General features: G+C 45.6%; 1 protein-coding gene across 1 annotated transcript in view; it reads left to right on the top strand.

The window, feature by feature from the left end:
* Window positions 1-20603, top strand: part of RTN1 (reticulon 1) — a gene marked incomplete at its 5' end in the record, with an annotated part of 123108 nt that overhangs the window by 67880 nt on the left and 34625 nt on the right. The window contains 2 exons of the mRNA XM_084207382.1: window positions 3407-4144; window positions 8897-9679. Coding sequence (XP_084063508.1) covers window positions 3407-4144; window positions 8897-9679 — 1521 coding nt within the window. The remainder of the gene's footprint in view (window positions 1-3406; window positions 4145-8896; window positions 9680-20603) is intronic.

The following is a 20603-nucleotide window of genomic DNA, read 5'->3' as shown; positions in this document are numbered from 1 at the left end:
GGGTTTGTAATATTTGAAAATATGATGTTTGAAAATGTGATGTTTGTGTCAATGACTATTTCAGGGTTATTCTTCTTTCTGCTGAGGAATAACCTAAAGATTAGAATGGTATTTTCTCCACCTCTCTTTATCACCGTGAGCTCACTTTATCACTCCTGTGAGCTGCTCAGGCTATAACTCCTGCTATGTAGCACCTGACACAAATGCATTAGAAACCTTTTCACTGCTCTATTGATCAGCATGGTGAAGAGCTGCAAATGCTTGTGCTTCTGGCTCCCATGCACTGTGGACAAAGCACAAATGAAAGCTGTGAGCAGCATCTGTGAATATTGCTTTGGCAGTGGCTTCAATCTCCTCTGTCTCTGTTTGTGCTTCCTCTCTCCTAGCAATAGTGGGATGTTTGTAGGAATGGATTTTTGCCCTCTGATGGTGTTGTGACAGTGTATTCCTTGTGAGCAGAAAGTATTCCAAGGTTATCTTGAGCTGGTCCATAGCCACTCAGGGTCAGTGGGGCTTTTCTACTGGATTCAGTGGGCTTTGTATCAGGAGGCAGTGAGGAAGCATTTAGTGAAAGAGCAGCCCTGAAACCCTGTGATTTAGACAGCCACTCACCCAGCACAAATAGTAAATTACAAACAGCAGATACTGGCAGCAACAGGCATGAATGGTCTGTAGTCAGCAATTCAAAGTCTAGAATATGTTGGCGTAAACAACGCACCAGATAATTCCAGCTAACCAACACATTTGTGAAAATCCAAGCCTGTTCATGGGTAATTTTCAGAAAGGCAAGTTCAGCAAGAAGAGCACTGGCAAGGAAGAGAACCTTTCCCTTTTTGCTTACTGACCCTTTAGAAATGTGCTCTGGGTATGAGCTGTCGTTGCGAGGCACTGGATGAGCTCAGGTAGAACCTGGGTGTTGGGCAGCCCAGTTTATCCCTTATTCTGCTTTGGTTTCACTGTGGTTTTCCCCTTAGGCTTCAATCTCACATAGCTTTGCTGTTAGGACTGAGTTATTGGGAGCAGTGAGGATGGGATCTGCCTGCACAAAAGCATCTTGCAGCCCTGAGTGAGCTGGCAGGAAAACAGAAGGTGAAGTTTGGAGCAGTAAAAAATTGTATTTGCAGGGAATGCCCCAACAAAGGCAGGAATGATGCATCTGACTCCATGTTCTCAGAAGGCTAATTTACTACTTTATTATACTATGTTATATTAAAGAATACTATACTATACTAAAGACTACAGAAAGGATACTTACTGAATGCTAAAAAACTAATAATGAAAACTCCTGACTCTTTCCAGAGTCTTGACACAGCTTGGCCCCAGTTGGCCAAAGAGTCAAAACAACCCACGGCAGAATCCAATGGAACAATCACTTGTGGGTAAGCAATCTCCAACACATTCCACATGAGCACAACACAGGAGAAGCAAATGAGATCAGAATTGTTTTCCTTTTTTCTGAGGCTTCTCAGCTTCCCAGGAAAAAAGTCCTGGGCGAAGGGATTTTTTCAGAGAATGTGAATGGCACAGTTGAATGTAAAGGTGCATAGAGAGGAAGAAGTAAGGCAGGTTCACATCTCCACAGTGACCCTCACCACTCTGAGGCAAGAGCTCGCCTCGATGATCAATATTTCTATGAAAAGTTCTGTGCGGTGCTGAAGGCTGGGAATGACTGGGAATGGATGATTTTCCACCTGCTGCCTGCAGCACCCCTTGCTCTGTGCTCTCCTGTGGCAAAGGCTGCTACAAATCCCTGGCTGTGGGGATGGAGCTGCTGCCTGCACCGTGTATTCAGGAGCAGATTAGCAGGGAGGACTGCACACAAAGCCAGGGAGGATGAGGACACAGGAGCAGGTAGCACAGTCAGGCTGAAAAGCAAGGAGTGGCACTTTGGGGTTGCTTTTTTCCCTGTGCTACCAGGTTTCCCCTTGTAATGGGAGGTGCATGTTGTTCCCAGCCTAGAGGCGATCCAGGGAAAAGAAATTGCTTGTAAGACATCACAACACCGAACAACGCAGAAATAAGATGAGGGAAACGATCACTCTGCCTTTGTGCAGAGCTTGGGGTGTATATGTGGGTCAAATCCAGTGAGGCTGTGCAGCAAAATAAAGCCTTCAGCTACAACTCTGAAGTATTACAGGGCAGAAAATACTGCTTCAGGGCTCCCTAAATGAGCTGCACATGCCTGATGCATGGAGGGCTGTGGGGAAAAGCAGTTGTGGTGGTGTTTAGAGATGGTATCAGTCTCTGTGTGTGCAAGGGGGAAGGAAACACTGAAATGCAGGTACCTCAGGAGCTTTTGCACAGACATGCTCCAGCTTCTGGCTTTGCAGCTGCAGCAATGTCCCTTTAGTATTGGGATGAAGTCTGCACTGTGTGTGGTAGCCCAGGCACGTGTGGAGCAGGCCAGGAGCCTCCCATCCCTTGCAGGTGATGAGCAGAGGTTGGAGAAAGCCAGCCAGCTCCTGTGATGCTTCAGCACACGAGGGGTTAACAGGCTGCTCCCTCCCATAGGCAGCAGCTCCTACAGACATTGGCTTTGTTCCTCCTCTTCCCATTCCCTCAGCCCCCACAGGAATCCTCTCTCCCGCCTCCCTGGCAGGGGATCTCACTGTTCCTCTCCTCGAGCTGTGCTTTGTATGGATGCTGCAGAGGGAGAGTGGCCGCTGTTTCTAATTTAATTAGCGTCATCCCGAGGAGCTGAGAGCGTGGCACAGGGAATTAGAGGCATGGAAATGATGCATGGGTTTAACCACCTTCATGCCAGTGTGATTTCTAGATGATGCACACAGACTACAGCTTTCTGAACATGTGGAAATCACTAAATGAGGATGTTGAGTCTCTGCCCCAGTGTTTCACAAATTTAGAGAAATTTTAAGAGAAAATTTTAGAGAATTTTAAGAGAAAATGTAATCTAAATCTGCTTGCCAACTTGCCCTCTCAATTTCTGTCTAGAAATGAAAAGTTTCCTTCGGATGAAATTCCTCCAGTTCTATGTATTTAGAAAGAAATATTGATTTGGTATTGGACATTAGATTTCTTTTAAGGGCATGGGATGCTGAGCCCCTGAGTTGGATTGTGAGGGATGCTGTGAGGTTGCAATCACCGGAAGTTTTTATTTACAGGCTGGGTAAACACTGGCCAGGAGTACTTAGTTACTATCAGGATCCTTATAGCAATTTTAAGATGGAACAGCAGCTGGAAGCCTTGTGTGACAGATGTGCCACTGTATTGCCCAAAGGCATAGAAAGAGACAGGCCCCCAAGAGCTTGCAAGCAAAGTCAAGTCTGGTTCACAAACCAAATCTAAACCCAGCAGGGGGGTGAGTGTGGCTTTGCAGAAAGCTTGATGCAGGAATCCTGCAGGCACCTGTGTCTGACTGTCCCTGCTTTTTGTGTGTGTGTTTCAGGTGTCACAGGCTCGTCACATCTCTTCGACTACGGCTCCACTGCCAACGGAGGGGACAGCTCCTTCTACACCTCCCTGATCTCCGATGTCCACTACACCACCCCACGGGACTCCACCTATTTCACAGGCATCTATCAGCAGGAGAACACCCCCATTCCCTGCTCGGGCAGCACAGAGGGGTTTAATGCCCTGGGCCATCCTGTTCAAGACGTGACTGGGTTTGAGTCCCGTGGCTTGTTTAGCTCAGACTCGGGAATAGAGATGACTCCTGCAGAGTCTACTGAAGTCGACAAAACCTTAGCAGATCCCATGAAAGTAGAAGCTTACAAATACATGGACATGAGTAGATCAGAAGAAATAAAGTACCAAGAAAAACATGACTCTGACTCAGAAGATGAGAGCCCAGGCCTTAGTGATGAGTACCGGGGAACACCCGTGGGGTCCAGCCACGCCGCCGAACCTCCACGGACGCCTTCGGAGAGCACAAAGGCAGCCAAGGAACAAGACCTGCTGGAAGACAGAAAGTCTGGGGGTCAGCACAGTCCCTCTGTGGCTACAACCCCTGTCAAGATCACGCTCACTGAGACAGAAAGCACCAAGGAAGCTGCCAGCAAAGAGCCGAGCCCGACTCAGCCGGACGCCGGCCTGAAGCCGAGCCATGAGGTGGTGCCGACGGTGACAGTGTCAGAGCCAGAGGATGACAGCCCAGGATCTGTCACACCACCCTCCTCTGGCACAGGTAATGCTGCTCTCAGTGCAGGGCACTGTGGGTTTTGCTACTCAAGAAGTGGTTGCAATTGTACCCTGCACATTGGAGAGTTACCATGGATTTTTGGGTGAGAGAGGGCATTTGTGACAGTGATCACAGGGGTCCCAGCATGAGAGAAGAGATGAGAAAGTTGACTCCATGCTCAGAAGGCTTGATTTATTATTTTATGATGTATATTATACTAAAAACTATAGTAAAAGAATAGAAGGAAGGATTTCATCAGAAGGCTGGCTAAGAATAGAAAAGGAATGAATAACAAAGGCTCAGACTGACCGAAACAGTCCCAGACAGCTGGGCTGAGATTGGCCATTAATTAGAAACAACCACATGAGACCAATCCCAGATCCACCTGCTGCATCCCACAGCAGCAGATAATCATTGTTTACATTTTGTTCCTGAGGCCTCTCAGCTTCTCAGGAGGAAAAACCCTAAGGAAAGGATTTTTCATAAAATACGCCAGTGACAGGCATTGACAAGTGTCCATGGCCAGAGGTGTTTGTGCTCTCCTCTGGCACCAGTTTGTGTAGCCAAAGTGAAGGGGAGGCAAACTCTGCTCCCCATCATGGCACACTGTCCTTCTGTATGGAAAGGGATCCAGGCCTGCTGAGCCCAGTCCTCAGGGGTCTCTCCTCAGGGGAAGATGTGTCCCTGTGAGCATCACTGGGGTATCTTCATCTAGGCCAAGGTTTGAGCTGGATCCTGGTAGTTTGGGGGTCTCTTGGTCACCCTGGCTGCCCTGGTTCCCCAGGGGAAATGAGGTGTGTGGGATCAGGGCAATGCAACTGACTGGGTTGATATTATGAAAATTTTAATGGCTGGCTTAGTATCTCTTTGCCCCTGCAGAAAATAAGGTGAAATTGTTAAAAATCAGCGCTGTTTTCATGTCAAAGGGCTGATTTTATAAAGTGCTGAGGAGGGAAATGCTGTCATCTCATTTACAAAGCAGACTGGGAGGACAAAAGGCCAATCTCTTTAAAAGACTCCTGATTGCTCTTGGGGGGGTTATCAAAACCCCATGTTTATACATTTTTCCTGCTGCCTGATTACTGCAGTAGTCCATAATATTTATTCCTCATTTTCCCTATTATACACTGCTAAAAAATAAAAGTAACATAGTCCTTAAAAATAACTAAAGTTTTGTGACAGAAAACCCAATTTTTAGACTGAAAATTAAATTTCAGTGTCCCGGATCAAAATCCTTTAACAATGAATATTTGACAAAGAACATCCCCCATAAGCTGAAACTTATATTGCTTCCATTTTATTTAGAAGCATTTAAAAAAAAACCAACTAGAATTTCCTTAAAATGGGAGTCTGGCACCCAAACTAATACCTTCCCTTGGAGAAATATTGGGTTCCTACAGAAAACTGAGGAGCATTTGTGTACTTCCACATAGGAAAAGGAGACAGAGTCCACCACAGCTGTGAATTTATTCTGCCTGCAACAGCCAGAAAGTTTAATGAACAGACTTTAGAGCCATGACATTTTTCTTCTTTTATTTGACTGAGTGAAATTACACACTGCTCCTGAGACGTGCCACTGTTCATCGATTTACACTTTTTGCTACAAGGTAATTAAGGACTTCAGGCACTGTTACATATTCAGTCCTGGTGTCTGTTCAAGGCTGCCTTGGGGATGCTGGGGATCTGTATCCCATCCAAACTGCTCGTCCATCCTGTTAGGGAAAGAAGAAGGCAGCTCCTTCTAGAGGCTGCCTCCCAAAGGGTGTTTCCTCTGGATTTTCCCTCCTTTCCTGCAGCTGGGAATGTTCCATGCCCAGATCCCACATTCATAAGTGATGAAGAAATTTAAAACCTGCCCTTGCTATTCCCACGCAGTGACCCAGCAAAGCCGTGGCTCCTAGGTACCCCTCAAGCATTCTGGCAAAGCTGCCAGCACCCCCTGCTTGGATCAAGACTTTTGAAAACATTTTGCTTTTAATCTCTGGCCCTCATCTTTCTGGGGAAGGAAGACACAATCTGTCTCTGCACTGAAAGGCCGTGGGTATTTATCCACCTCCCAGTGCCAGCAGCGAATGTGACACCCTGCTGCTGGCCACAAAGGGCTGTTTTATTCACAAGGTGAATGCCAGGGCTGGGAGCTGCACTCTGCCAGCACAGGAGGAGCAGGGTGCAGCCCAGGGACAGCGTTGCTGCGCTACCAGGGCTGGAAGTCACATGCCTGCTTGGGCTGGTGCCGGGTTCAGCGCGGCTCTGGGAGAAAACGCTCGCGTGTGGTGATGCAGGGGAGCAGAGCAGACATGAGATTTTTATGAAAAATCCTTTCCTTAGGGTTTTTCCTCCTGAGAAGCTGAGAGGCCTCAGGAACAAAATGTGAACAATGATTGTCTGCTGCTGTGGGATGCAGCAGGTGGATCTGGGATTGGTCTCAAGTGGTTGTTTCTAATTAATGGCCAATCCCAGTCTGGACTGTCTCAGTCAGAGACAAACCTTTGTTATTCATTCCTTTTCTATTCTTAGCCAGCCTTCTGATGAAATCCTTTCTTCTATCCTTTTAGTATAGCTTTTAATATAATATATATCATAAAATAATAAATCAAGCCTTCTGAACATGGAGTCAACTTTCTCATCTCTCCCCTCACCCTGGGACCCCTGCAATCACCGTCACAGAGCAGTGCAGCTTCCTGCAGCCAGAGGAGGATGCACGAGCTCCCAATGCACCAGAAAATTCCCAGCATCCAGATGGGAGTGTGGTGTAACAGCACCAGCACCTGAATCCTGTCTGTGACCACAGCCTGGGGTGCAGAAGGACATTTTTGTGTCATTTTTGTGGGCTGCAAACTTTCCTCCACTCCACTGTGGGACCCAGCCCTGTGGGTACATTGCAGGCACTTTCCTGTCATGGACGTCTTCACCTGCATCTGCTGGAGGAAACTTGGGGATTTATTTTCCTGGTGGATTTCTTGACTCCTCACAACCTGCTGTGCCACTTAGAGACCCCATCACATTAATAATGGCTTTAAATTAGGGAATGAACACTCAGGATCCCAGAGGACAAATTTCCATGTGTGCTTGATGGCTGTGTCAATGTGACTGGGGAATTGCAGTCAGAAAACCCAGACTAGGCTGTTAATATTTTTGTTTTGTTTCAAATTTTTGGTGACGAGATAGTCATTATTTTTCTTAATATAGTTCAGAATGATATTAAGAATTACAGTAGAAAAAAAATTAGCTTCATTCATGGCCCCAACTGAGCTAAAAACAGAGAGAATTCACCACCCACACCCTGAGAAAAAACCAAACCCCAAATTAATAAAAAAACCAACTAGTCAACAAAACAAGAAAAAAAAAAAAAAGAGAGAGAACAGTTTCTGATCTTAAATTTTCCACACTTGAAAGTTAAATTTTGGCAAAACTACAGGTAACTACACATGGGCTGTTAGGATCAGCAGAAGCCACCAGCCCCATGTGTGTTTTTGTCCCCAGAACAGATGAGTATCTGTTGGTGACAACCTGATGCTGTCTTGTGTGTCCTGAGCCCATGCTCCTCCTGACTGAGGATTTTCCTGGTTAAAACCACGTTGCTGAGCCACTGGTCAAGCAGTGACCAGCACTGCCTTGTACCTCAGCTTTTTCTTCAGAATGTGATGCTTCTTTTATAAGGAGTACCTGCATGGGAGATGCTGTGTAAGCTCAAGCTGTCATTGCTGTGAGTCATCCCAGACAGGGAGACTTTGTGCCTGTGCTCCCAGCCCTGCTAGAGGAACATGTGCTGCTGTGAAATCTGTTGTGTTGGGTCCTGTTGGAATTCTGGTTATTGAGAATTTTAGATTTTTTATGTTGATAGGTATTGACTTTTAAGAGAACGTTGTATTTGATTTGAGGTTATGGAGAAGGTTTTTAAAATTGAATGATAGAATTAAGATTATAGGTGTGTAGTTTGAATAGAAGTGTGTAATACTATATAGTAGAAAATAAACTATTAATAATTAACTATAGTTATATTTAAACTATATATAGTTACTATATAGTAGAAAACTTAGAGTTTAAGGTTTTAAAATATACTAATGTATCTAAAGTAAGATGGAGGTTTTAGGGTAGAGGTTAGTTTTTTGTGAGGTTTTTTTTTTAATGGGTTTGGGTAGTATTGTATAATTAGATTAAAAATTAATTCCATTTTATATATAGAATTATATCTAATACATAAAATATGTAATTATATAATATATATTAGATATATATAATTGTATCATTCTAGTATTAATTATAGTATTATATTATTGCATAGTATTATATAATATTATATAATATATATTAGATATATATAGTATATACAATATAATAATGCATATTATATCTACTAGATATCTAGTCTATATAATATATATTATAGAGACTATATCTATAATATATATAGATACTAGATATAGATATAGATACTACATACTAGATATATTGTATATAGTATAGTATATATAGTATATATAGAGTATATATATGTACTATATAGAGAGTATATAGAGTATATAGAGTATATAGAGTATATAGAGTATATATAGTATATATACTATATCTATCTATATATATAGAGTACATATCTCTAATATATACTATATATAGTATATATTATACTACACATAGTATATTATATTATATTATACTATATAGTATGTATTATATAGTATACAATTAGATAAAAATCTAAGCTGCTAGAAAATAAGAATTATTTTTTTCCTCTTTTTTTTTTCTCCTGTACGGCAGAACCGTCCGGCTCCGAGTCGCAGGGCAAAGGCAGCCTGTCGGAGGACGAACTCATCAGTGCCATCAAGGAAGCCAAGAGCTTTTCCTTCGAGCCCGCGGAGGCGCAGCGCTCTCCGGCCGCGCCCGCGGAGAAGCGGGAGCCGCGCTCCAAGCCCGGCCGCGCTGCCGCCGCCCCGCACGGCGAACACGACGCCAGCAGCGCCGAGTCGGGCGACTCGGAGATCGAGCTGGTCTCGGAGGACCCCCTGGCTGCCGAGGAGGTGCTGCACTCCAACTACATGACCTTCAGCCACATCGGGGGGCCCCCTCCGTCGCCCGCCTCGCCCTCCATCCAGTACAGCATCCTGCGGGAGGAGCGGGAGGCGGAGCTCGACAGCGAGCTCATCATCGAGTCCTGCGATGCCTCGTCGGCCTCCGAGGAGAGCCCCAAGAGGGAGCAGGACTCCCCCCTGATGAAGCCCAAGGTCATGGACATTATCAAGGAAGAGAACAACTCGCGCACTGACGCCTCGGACTACGAGGCCGGTAAAATGACAGAGAGCAGGATGAACAGGGAGAACCTGGCGGAGTCCTCGTCCTACCTGAAAAGCTCCTTTGTTGCGCCAAAAATAGGCGCTGAGCCCCCGACCTCTGCCGTCAGCACCGAGGAGCTGAAGGAAAGAGTAAATCTGAAGAAACCCATTGAAGAAACTGTTGTTAACCAAAATAAAGTGTCTTCCAAGGACTTTGGCAGAAAAAGTCCGTTGGCTTCGTTGCTACTGCCGTTCTTAAATAAGCAGAAAGGTAAATGCAGATGTTCTGTTGGTTTTTGCAGCGCTGCTGAGAGGAGGGGGAGGGAGAAGCGCCTGTTCCTTGCAGGGGAGAGGTTTGAAGTGCGGAGCAGGGGGAGCTGCAGGCACAGGATGCCCTCAGGTGGAAGCTGGGCACGCCTGTGACAATCCACACAGCATCGCTGACCTGCCCGTCCTCTTAGGGAACAAATAAATACCAGCAAAGAAAGAGGCAACCTCTTAGGGAAAAAATGAATACCAGCAAAAAAAGAGGCAACCTCTCAGGGAAAAAATAAATACTAGCAACAATAATTTTTAGGCTTAAGCAGAGATGGTGCAAGCCCAGAACTGTAAGGTTGATTTTGTACATCAGGTGTCTGGAGGACAAAGAGGAACAAATTATCATCTCACCTTTTAAATACTACTTGCCTTGTGCCAGGGAAAGGGTGCAATCAGGGATGTGATCCTGCGCCTCTCAGAAATGTAAGGATAAAGATTTTGAGGATGCATTTACAAAAATAAGAGAAGGAGGAGGAGGAGTTGGGTTTGGTGAGTCTGGGTGTTTCTGGAAGTGTTCAAGGCCAGGCTGGATGGCGAAAAATTGATTTTGAGTGCAGGAAAGGCATGTAAAGGCTGTGCAAAGGAAAAGCCCGCATTCAGCCCGACCCCAGGCAAACTTGCTGGTTGTGCTGCTGCCAGCCCAGGCGCTCTGGAGCTCTCTGGGGTTCTGCCGGGCGTGCTGACCCCGCGGCCGTGGCCCTGAGTAACGAGGTGGGGCACAGCAGGTGCGAGCGTGGGTTCACAGCGATCTCTGCTTGACGTCTGTTGCCATCCAGCGGCAACAACGAAAACGGGCAGAGACTGCCCAGCTCCATTTCACTGGAGCTGTCAGGGTCCGATGGAGGGGAGCTATTCCCACGCTGTTGATCAGCAGGCAGCCTCTCCTGCTTTTCCACGTGGTCGGGATGATGGCTTTGCTTGGTGCACCCCGGGCTTGGCTCTGGCAGGAGCTGTGCAGTTGTCACCTGAGTTAGCGCTGCCAACTCCTCCTGCAGAGCACAGAGGGGAAGGCAGAGCTGCAGCCCTCACATCACTCCTGGCATCTCCTCCCAGGGGTGGGCACAGCCCTCACACAGCAGGGTCTGGAGCATATCTGACTGTGGCACTGCAGGAAGGGAGGCTGCCAGCTCAGTTTCTTCTTCCTTTTAATTATTTTTTTTAATTATTGTGTGCTGGACATGCACATGGCTTGGGCATACAGGGAGTTTCAGAAAAGGCCTGCTGTCCTGGAGACAAGAATCCTTTGGCCCAGGACATTTTACAAGAAGCCCAAAAGGATCCTGGATCAAAGCAAGCTGAGAAGGAGCTCTTTGGCTGAGTCTTTCTGTCTTCTCTCGTGGTACCTTTTGGCCCCTCTCTGCCAGGATGGCCTGGCTTACCTTGTGCTGGTGTCCCACAGCCTGAAGACCTGGTCCTGGGAGGAGATCTCCCTTATGCTGGAGGATCATGTCTCTCCCCAGCCCCTCCTTCAGTGACAGTATTAGAAGATTCCTTGATGCATTTAATGATATATGCAGCAGCTTGTTACCTCTCAGATCAGATGCCTGATGTCAGGATACATAAAAGAAAGAGATGTGGACATTCAAAGTAATGGTTATTTTAATTTTGTTTTTGCTTTATGGCAGAATTTCACTCAAGAAAATGAAAGCCCAGGCCTGGGGCTGTGGGCTGTCACTCACAGGTTAAATGACACAACGGGCAGGACCCAGGCCCCAGGCAGGATCCTGCTGGACACACAGTCAAACAAAATTAATCATTTCAAGTGCATTATTCTGCAGCACAGTCCTGTGCCAACCTGACACAAAGCATCTTGATTTTGATGCCTCATGAAAGGCTTTCACAGCACTGCTCCAGTCATCCCCCTACAAGTGTGTGTCCTTACCACACACCCTGGCTGGCTGCTGTGGCTCTGAGCACCCAGCAGGGACACCAAGGTGCAGGGCCACCCATTTCTGTGTGGTAGCCTGGTGCCCCTTAGGTAGTGTCACAAGCTGCAGTCAAGGTGTTGGGGTGACAGAGGCGAATTCCCTGGGTTGAAGAAGGTGTTTTCCCTCCTTCCTGGTGCCTCTAGTGCTGTCCCATGGTGTCCAGGGCTATCTCAGAGTGGAAAAGCACTGAACAGTGTGGGCTTCTCCTCCATTTGGTGTCACAGGCAAACTGATTTTACAGAGTTTCTCAAGGAACTGGCTTTCCAGCAGAGATCTGGGAAAGACCTGAATTTGTTGGGAATGCTTTTCTGTTCAGCTCAACATCATCTGCATTGAGTTAGCACATCCCTGCTGTTGGAGGAGCTGCTAGTGAGGCATTTTTCCATGGGAAGGGGATGTTTGGTTGGGTTTAGCAATCTGAGGCTCATTTCTCATCTGCATGCTCTCACCAGGTTGGCTCTGCAATCAGCAGCAAGCCAGGCCAAGGCTTAAGCATACGGCGATGTTAGTTTAATATTTTAGTGCCATCTGCTGTAAGTGCCTCCACACTCTGGCCCATCTGTTTTCTGTGCTTCAGTTTGTTTTTTATGGGGCTCTGGTAGCTTTGCATCCTTTGGAAAGGCCCTGCTTGGAAAAGGTGTAGAGGAGAGGGATGTCCTGCCTTGGGAGAGGAGTGTCCACACCTTGTGATGCTGTGGGAGGAGTGGGATAAAAACCTGTCCAGAGAAGTAAACATGTGAACCTAGTCCTGGTCTCTCAGAATCTCTGCTGGTCAGAGTGACTCTGAGATGCCTACAAGCCTCTTTTTCCCAGCCCAGCAGTCGAAGAAGGAGTCAGAACTCTTCTGTTCTCAGTCTCAAGGTTGTTTATTGTTTCTTACCTATAACATCCTTTCTCTGACCTGCTGAGGTCTGTCTGGCAGGTTGGGTTGAGGCACACTGCCTGCCTCAGAGGAGGTGTTATCTTTTTATACTAAAATACTTACCATAACTTCCCAATGCCTATCACCTATGGTAGACAGTGAGCTTCTACCTTAAACCAATCCAAAAGTGCCAACATCACAGCAGGAGATGGAGGACAAGAAGAAGAAGGAGAAAGATTGGACATGCCCAGATCCCTCCATCTTGCCTCCTCAACCCCCATTTTAAAAACCCCAAAAATCTCTTTTTCACCCCATGACAAACTATTATTCTACTAAAATTCTCTTGACTTGTAATTCTTCATATAAAGGCTGGTAATTGTTTATCCATGGGTCAACATCAAAGGCACTGGGGTCTTGGGCTCTGTGCCAAGGTCTCTGTGCCCCCAGGCAGGGTCTCGAGTCCTCCAGGGCAGCCAGAGGAATTTCCTGAGTTCCAACACTGGTCTTGCCATGAAATCTTAGAGTGGCTCGGTGAACCTCTGTGGTTCCTCCCACATGGAACCATTCAGGTGGGAAGGGGCCTGTGGAGGCTGCTGTCCAACCCCTTGCTCTCAAAGCAGTTTGGTCAGGTGGATCAGGGCCTCCTCTGTCACCCTGTCCATCCTCTCAGCCGAGGCAGAGCTCTGGGGGAGCTGAGAGCTGGACCTGCAGCTCTGCGTCTGTCCTGTGCTGCCGCCTTGGCGCCGCTGCCTGCGGCAGAGCAGGGTCAAGGAGAGGTGCCACTCCATGCAGCTCAGACAGAGAGGGCTGGCAGCAGCTCCACGAGGTCCCAAGAGCCCCTCTCCTGGCCCACAGCCACGATTCCTGGTGGAACACTCTTGACAGATGCTTGTGACTCATTTGGAAAGCCTCTGTTGGCAGATCCTCTGCTAGCTCCAGGTGTCTCTCAAAAACTGTTAAGTTTTCCAACCTTCTTTACTTTAGGCTAAGCAGTTCTGGTTTCTTCATTTTTTTCCCCTCTGTAGTTATGTTTTTGAACTTCCTAAACTGTCTTTTTCCCTCTGTTCTTTCCTACCATTGGGCCCCAGACATCACCTCCAGCCACTGTGACTGGAAGAGTTTCCCCATACCAGCACTGACTCTGCCCATGGAGGAGGAGAGGGAACTTCCCAGACACACATTTCTGCCCCACCTCCCCACTTCTGGCCATTTCATGCAGTTCAGCTGCCACCTGACAGCTTGCCACCCACCCAGCTGTGATAACTCAGCCAGAGCTGAGCTGGAGATGGGCAGGCTGTGCTGGTGGCAATGAGCAGTGTGCACACCAGTGGGGCTGTGCTGTGCAGGATTTGTCCTTCACTCCTTTTTCAGGAAGCAAGGAGTGAGTCTGGCCCCTTCTGGCCTCAGGAGTGGTTGCAGTGTCACCTGTCCCATCTGCAGAGGGGACAGAGTGAGCTGAAAAATAGTCAGATGCTGACTTTGGAGTTCTTCCTGAGTCCTGGTTTGATGGGAGCGTAGCAGGGTCGCTCAGAGGAGATGCCTGCACCATGGAAAGGATCAGAACAAAGCAAAGAACAGGGGATTTTCTCCCTAGATAATGGTTTGCTTGGGCAGGGGCTGGGATCAGTGGTGATAACTGCAATAATCCCTCTCACAGTGAACACCATGTACATACCAGAGCATGACCTTTTTATGACCTTCAGAAATGTCTCAGTAAATCTCACCCCCTCATTCCACAACTTGTGTTATCCATAGCCTGAGTATTGGCCTGCTTCACCTCTGCCATCTCTTTCCTTCCCTGATCTTTGTCTCTGTTGGTGAAAATTGCTCCCAATCTATTGGGTAAGGTCAAACTTTTAATGCATGTGTGTCAAAGCATCTTAAACACAGTGACTGGATGCTCAGAGGGGCTTTTAAAATTGGGTATAGCTCTAAAGTGGGAGGATCACATGTCCTCTCCTGGGACTGCTGTCTACTCCACTGCCTGTGAGTGTTAAGTACTGAGCTATAAAAAATTATAGGCTTTATCCTCCTGTTTTTATATATCTTCCCTTCCAGAGCAAGGGACAGCCTCTGAAGAGCTGCCATCAGTTGCAGCACTCAGACAGAAGTGTAGCTTTCTGACAGATATGACACAAGATGGTGTTTATAAAATCCTCCTGCCAGATCAAGATTACAGAGTGACCAGCAGAAAAACAAACAAACAAACCCCAGAAAGACACTTGTTGAACTGTATGCAGGGAGCTGATGGCTGTGCCAAACGTTTCAGTGTCAAGGCCATGAGTAGCAAAGTCCAGGCCAAGCACAGAGAGTTGGGAGGGGTCTGTATGTCGATGCCAGGAGCCCCCAGTACAGAGAATAATGTGCTCTGACTCCAAGACTCAGAAAGGCAGAACAAAGGCTTTATTAAGCTATACTATATTACTAATACTATATTACACTAATACTATATTAAATTACATCCTAGAGAGATACTGTACTAGAAAGATGCTAAAGAAAAACCCGTGACTGTGTGAGACAGCCAGGACATGGCTTTTTTCAATTGGCCAAGGAATCAAACCACCGTCACTGGTGGCTGTGACAGGGATTGCAGGGGTACCAGGATGAGGGGAGAGATGAGAAAGTTGACTCCATGTTCAGAAGGCTTGGTTTATTATTTTATGATGCATATTATATTAAAAACTCTACTAAAAGAATAGAAGAAAGGATTTCATCAGAAGGCTGGGTAAGAATAGAAAAGGAATGAATAACAAAGGTTTGTTTCTGACCGAGACAGTCTGGACAGCTGGACTGAGATTGGCCATTAATTAGAAACAACCACATGAGACCAATCCCAGATCCACCTGCTGCATCCCACAGCAGCAGACAATCATTGTTTACACTTTGTTCCTGAGGCCTCTCAGCTTCTCAGGAGGAAAGATCCTAAGGAAAGGATTTTTCATAAAACATGTTGGTGACAGGTGTCCAATAACCAAATCACTTTGGGTGAACAATCTCCATAACACATTCCACATGTGCAGAACAACAGGAGCAGTGAATAGAGATAGGAATTGTTTTCACTTCTTCTCTTAGGTTCTCACTGCTTTCCCCAGGAAAAATCCTGGGAGAAAAAATTGCATCTCTCTCTGTTCAGAGAATGTGAATACCACATCTGTAGACAAACAAGAACCTGCTAAGAAGAGGAATGGAGAGAAAAGATGTGTTCTGTCCAAAGACTTGTCTCTGGGAGTCCACAGCTTCCTATATCCATGTTTGTGTCCGTGCCACACCAAGCTGGGCACCCAAAGCTGGCTCAGTTCTGCTCCTGGGAAAGGCTGCGGGGAGACAACTGCTCTTTTCACGAGGGATTTTTCTGTTATTCAGGCACACCTCAAGGGCAGCATCACTCACAGTTTAAACACATTTTAAGAGCCAAAATCTTGACACAGATTCCCTTTTGGTGCCTCTTTGTGTCAGGGATCCATGACTCAGCTTTCAGACAAGGCTGTGACACTGACAATCTGATGGTGGCCGGATTTTGCAGGTGCCTGGATGCAGGGATGCTTTGCCTGGATATTCCAGCAGATCTGAGAGATGTCATGGACAGAAAACCATCTACAGCACCCAGGAGATAGCAATGATAGCTTTTCTGTGGCTGACACAAGATGCAATGAGAGGTGAAGTTTACTCCAGGCATACAGAAACAGGAAAAAACCGAAACCCTAACTCATAAATAATGAAGGGATGAAAGTTATACAACCTGTAAGGTTTTCTGTAAATTATCATATATGAATTACATTAATATATATAATATATCTTTATATAATTATAATGGGAATAATATATAATAAAAATATAATTCTGATAGTTGTTACATATTATTATATTTTAATTATATATTTGTATAATATATATTATAATGTATTATTATATATTATTTATATATATGTAAATTATTATTATAATATTAAAATATATTTATTAGAATCACAGAATGGTTTGGTTTAGAAGGGACCTTAAAGATCCCTTCTAACCCTCTCCTTCCAACCCCCTGCCATGACAGGGACACCTTTTGCTAGACCAGCTGGCCTTGAACACTTCCAGGGATGAGGCATCCATTCCAATTCAAGGTTCCAGCTGAGAAGGTGCTTAGGGAAGTTTATATAGTGGAACACAGGTTAGGTGAAGGAAAAATCAAAATATATTTCTTTTGTTAACACAGAATATTTTTCTTATTAATGCAGTTTTTTCATAAATTTAGTGTTTTGCAGGGAACTCCTGGAATGTTTTGTTTTCTGATCTAGAAATGCTGCTTCTTAACCTCTGCAATGCTCTGTGAGCTGGGAATTATATTTTTTCACCAGTTTTATTGGTTAATTAATTTGAAGAGTTTGGACTAATTTCAGGTCAGATTTAAATTTAAGATTAAGCTCCAGTGATACAAAATACATTTCTGGGTTTCAATGAGAGGTGGAATACAAATTCTTGAACCTGTTGGCTCTAATTCCTCAGATGTCCAGCAGAATAAGGACTTCCTTGGGTATTGCTGTTTGTGCCTGGTAGATACCATGAAGTTAAAATTAATGTATTTGACTGTAGTGAAATGGTGGGCATGTGATAGATTTCCACTGGGGATAAAACCTGGAGGTGGGCATTGATTTTCCTGGTGTTTTTCCTTAGCTTCCAAGGGCACACTGCTGATTGGGACATAATAGCCATATTGACTGAAAAGGGGATTTATTTTTTTGTTTTCCTTGGGGAGCTGCTGAGTTCATGTCAGTTCAGAACAATATAGAAATTAAGGGACATGCCATGATCCAACATTCAATCCAAAGGGCTTGAATTCCCCCCTGAAGGAAGCATCTCGTGTCCTTGTCACTTCAGCTCTTCATCTTACCTTGGTTACCACCTTCCTGTGTTTTATTCTTTTGCAGTATATTTTTTTTTCTAGCTCTCCTGACCTTTACACAAGCTGGGCAATTTAGTCTGCTATTTTTTTTTTCCAGAGAGATATCACAAATCCCCTCTTTCCCCTCTGGCTCTGGCAGCAGCTCAGTGGTTTCATGAGAACTGTTGTGGTGAGAGGTCACTCTGGTGTTCTGGTCCTGCTGTGTTTCATTTGTGTGTGAGAAATACAAACAACAGTGGGAAAAACCCCCAATGCACACAGAAGACAGGCTGGTTTTATTTCCAGTAATCTCCTGCCCCCACCACAGGTCTGCCAGAAGCAAGCCTGCCTGTGGAGGGGACACATGGGGATGTCAGGGTTGCTTAAATCACCTGTAGAAATGAAGGTGAAGGTTTGTCTTTTCGGTGGTGATGACCAATTTCACGAGTGCTCTGGGTCTGGGAGGGTCCAGCTGAGCCTGATTTCTGAAAATTTGACATGCAAAGCTACTTGTGCTTCTGAAATAGGTGTTTTTCCACTCAAGATGGCTGAGTGATTGTTTTCTGCACGTTCAGGGCTCAGAAGACACAAAACATGACAGACTTGCAGCCACCTTACACAGCAGTGAGTTTTTTGTGGGGGAAAATCCCTGCCAGGTGGGTTGCTTTGGTGCCAGAACCTCTTTTTTGGGGGTTTTTGGGGTTTATCTTCCTTGCAGCTTCTACCTGACTCCCTGTTTGAGTCTATGCTCTGAAAGCCCTTTGATATCACTGGCTCAGAGAAACCCTTTCCCAGCTGGTGCCAGGAGATTTTATATGGAATTAGTCCTCCAATAATTCCCTGCAAATTTCCAACAGCACTGGAAAAGATGTACAAGATTTCTCCCAGTTCATATCAAAAGAATTCACAGCTCAGTTCATGAGACTGCAAGCTGCAGTGAGAGGTGACCTCAGGAGTCCTCTGAGCTGGGGTAACTTGAGAGGAGCTAAAAGGACACAGAAATCAGTATTACCTTTGTAAAAAAGCCATGTCTTAGAAAGGGAGATATAAGGCTTCCAAGGCAGCAAATTGAGCTTGCCTTAAGGATTTGTCATTAGGCTGTCCAGACTGCCAGGTAATGCAGGAATCTCAGTAAAGACTCTCCTCTTTCCAACTGGATCCTAAAGAATAATTTTCCAGGTAACACATTTCCTACAAATGAGCAAAATGTAATTTAAAAAATAACTTCTTACAGTAATAACTTCTATATAGTATAACTTCTTATTAACTTCCTTTTAATAGCTTTTTTATAGCTTCTTATCTTTCGAATAGAAGGTGCAACGAAACTGCAAAATTCAAGGGATAAAGCTAATTCAGATTTCCAGGGTTTGGTGCCCCCATGGCCTGGCTGGTACCAGCTCTCTGCCTTGCTTGGTGCTACTGGGGATCCACAGTGGTGTAAGATGAAAACCCAGCCTCTGACAATCCCACAGACACTGTTTTCTGAGCAACTCCCATGAGAGCAGCCCAGGGTCTCTGCTGGCTCAGTGTGTGCTGCTGGCAGAGGCAGGCATTGCACAGACAGGTTTTCCTGCTCTCTTTTAGGAGCAGGGACAGTTCCTGGCAGAGGAGTGTGTGAGGGGGTCCTTGCATGGCATCCCCATGAAATGCTGATAGCATCACCAAGGCAAGGTCTGCATCTGAGCAGCCAACAAGGGAGGGGAGCCTGAAGAAAAGCCAGCAGAGATTAATAGCCAGGATTTCTGAAGGTGGCTTGGTCAGCCAATGCAGCACTGAAACACAAACATCTGGGCTGACCTGCTTAGGTGAAGTGTAAGGGCTGATCCAAAGAATTGGAAATTACTTCCCAAAGAGGGAGAACAGGCTGTCTCCCCTGTTGGCCTGGGATTCCTGCTCTGTAGCTTTGCTGCTGCAGGAACAGGGCCATGTTTCACCCTTAGCTGCAAGTGAAAGGCTTATTGCTCCAAGCAGGGAGTGATAAATGAGTGGGATGTAATGAAAGCCATAGTAGCAATTGTGCCCTTCTGAAATGAGCACTCACCTTCCCCTTCATGTGCACAATTACTGCAGCTGGATGTCACACACTGACTCCACTGCACGTGCACATCCCTTTTGTCCAGAAAAGCTGCTGAAAAAGAATGATATTGCCGAATTTATTGTGAGAGTAATTGATTTGTTGGGTGTGATGAATTGCTTTCACTGCAGGAACACGCAACAAAACTGGGAAATTACCTTGGTTTTTTTCTGAATTCTGGTTTGTGAGATCATCCTTATTGCGTGGTTATTGAACTTTATATCCAATAGATGTCTGTGAAAAAATAGCTGTTTTTTCCATCATTAACAGAAGCAGTAAGGCATCCAGCAGAATGATTAGCAGCACACCATTCCTATCAAAGAGGGAATTTCCATATATATTGTTATATTTCCATATAACTATGGCACTGTGCTTTTTACTTGTAGATCTTGCTCCCCCAGCAGCAATGAAGGGGAGATTATGTTGGAATGAAGTTTAAATGGAGAAAAGGACCAAAGAACTGATCCTGCTTAGAGCTGAAACAGCTTTGGCATGTGTTTAATATTGCTGAATTATTCATTGAGCTGGCCGGGCAAATCGACATTGCAAAAGGAAATAAATGAAGATGCTGGAGGAAAAATGCTAAAGGACGTGTCAGCCAAATGTCCCCAGTGTCACCACAGAGCTCACAGGGAATGACCCCAGCCTCAAGTGCCAGCGGCTGCTGGGTGCAAGCCTTTTGTAAAGGAGGGAGTGGTGTCGGGTTTCTGTGGCTGAAATGGCACCCGAGGTACTAAAAAGTCTCTTTTTTCTCCCAGCTCTGCTACTGAAGAAGAAGTAGAGATTCATCGGTTTTGCTTTTCAAGGTTGTTTATTTTCTCTTGTCTGTTCCATTCTCTCTCTGCCCTGCTGAGCTCTGTCCAGCAGGTCGGGTTGTGGCACAGTCCCTGCCCTTGGGGTGCTCTTGGCTTTTTGTACTAAGAACTACCTGTGCTTTATTTACAATAATTTTCCAATACCCATCACCTATGTTAGACAGTCTGTCTCTACCCTAAACCAATCCAGCAGTGTCACCATCCCAGCAGAAGATGGAGGCCAAGAAGGAGAAGGACAGGACACACCCAGATTCCTCCATCTTGCCTCCTGAACCCCCATTCTAAATCCCCAAAATTCTACTTTTTCACTCTGTGATAAATTCACTGTCGC

This window comes from Fringilla coelebs (assembly GCF_963513975.1).
Source record: "Fringilla coelebs genome assembly, chromosome: 6".
Classification (NCBI taxonomy): domain Eukaryota; kingdom Metazoa; phylum Chordata; class Aves; order Passeriformes; family Fringillidae; genus Fringilla; species Fringilla coelebs.
The sequence above is the reverse complement of the archived record's forward strand: the minus strand, read 5'-3'. Positions and strand labels throughout refer to the sequence as shown.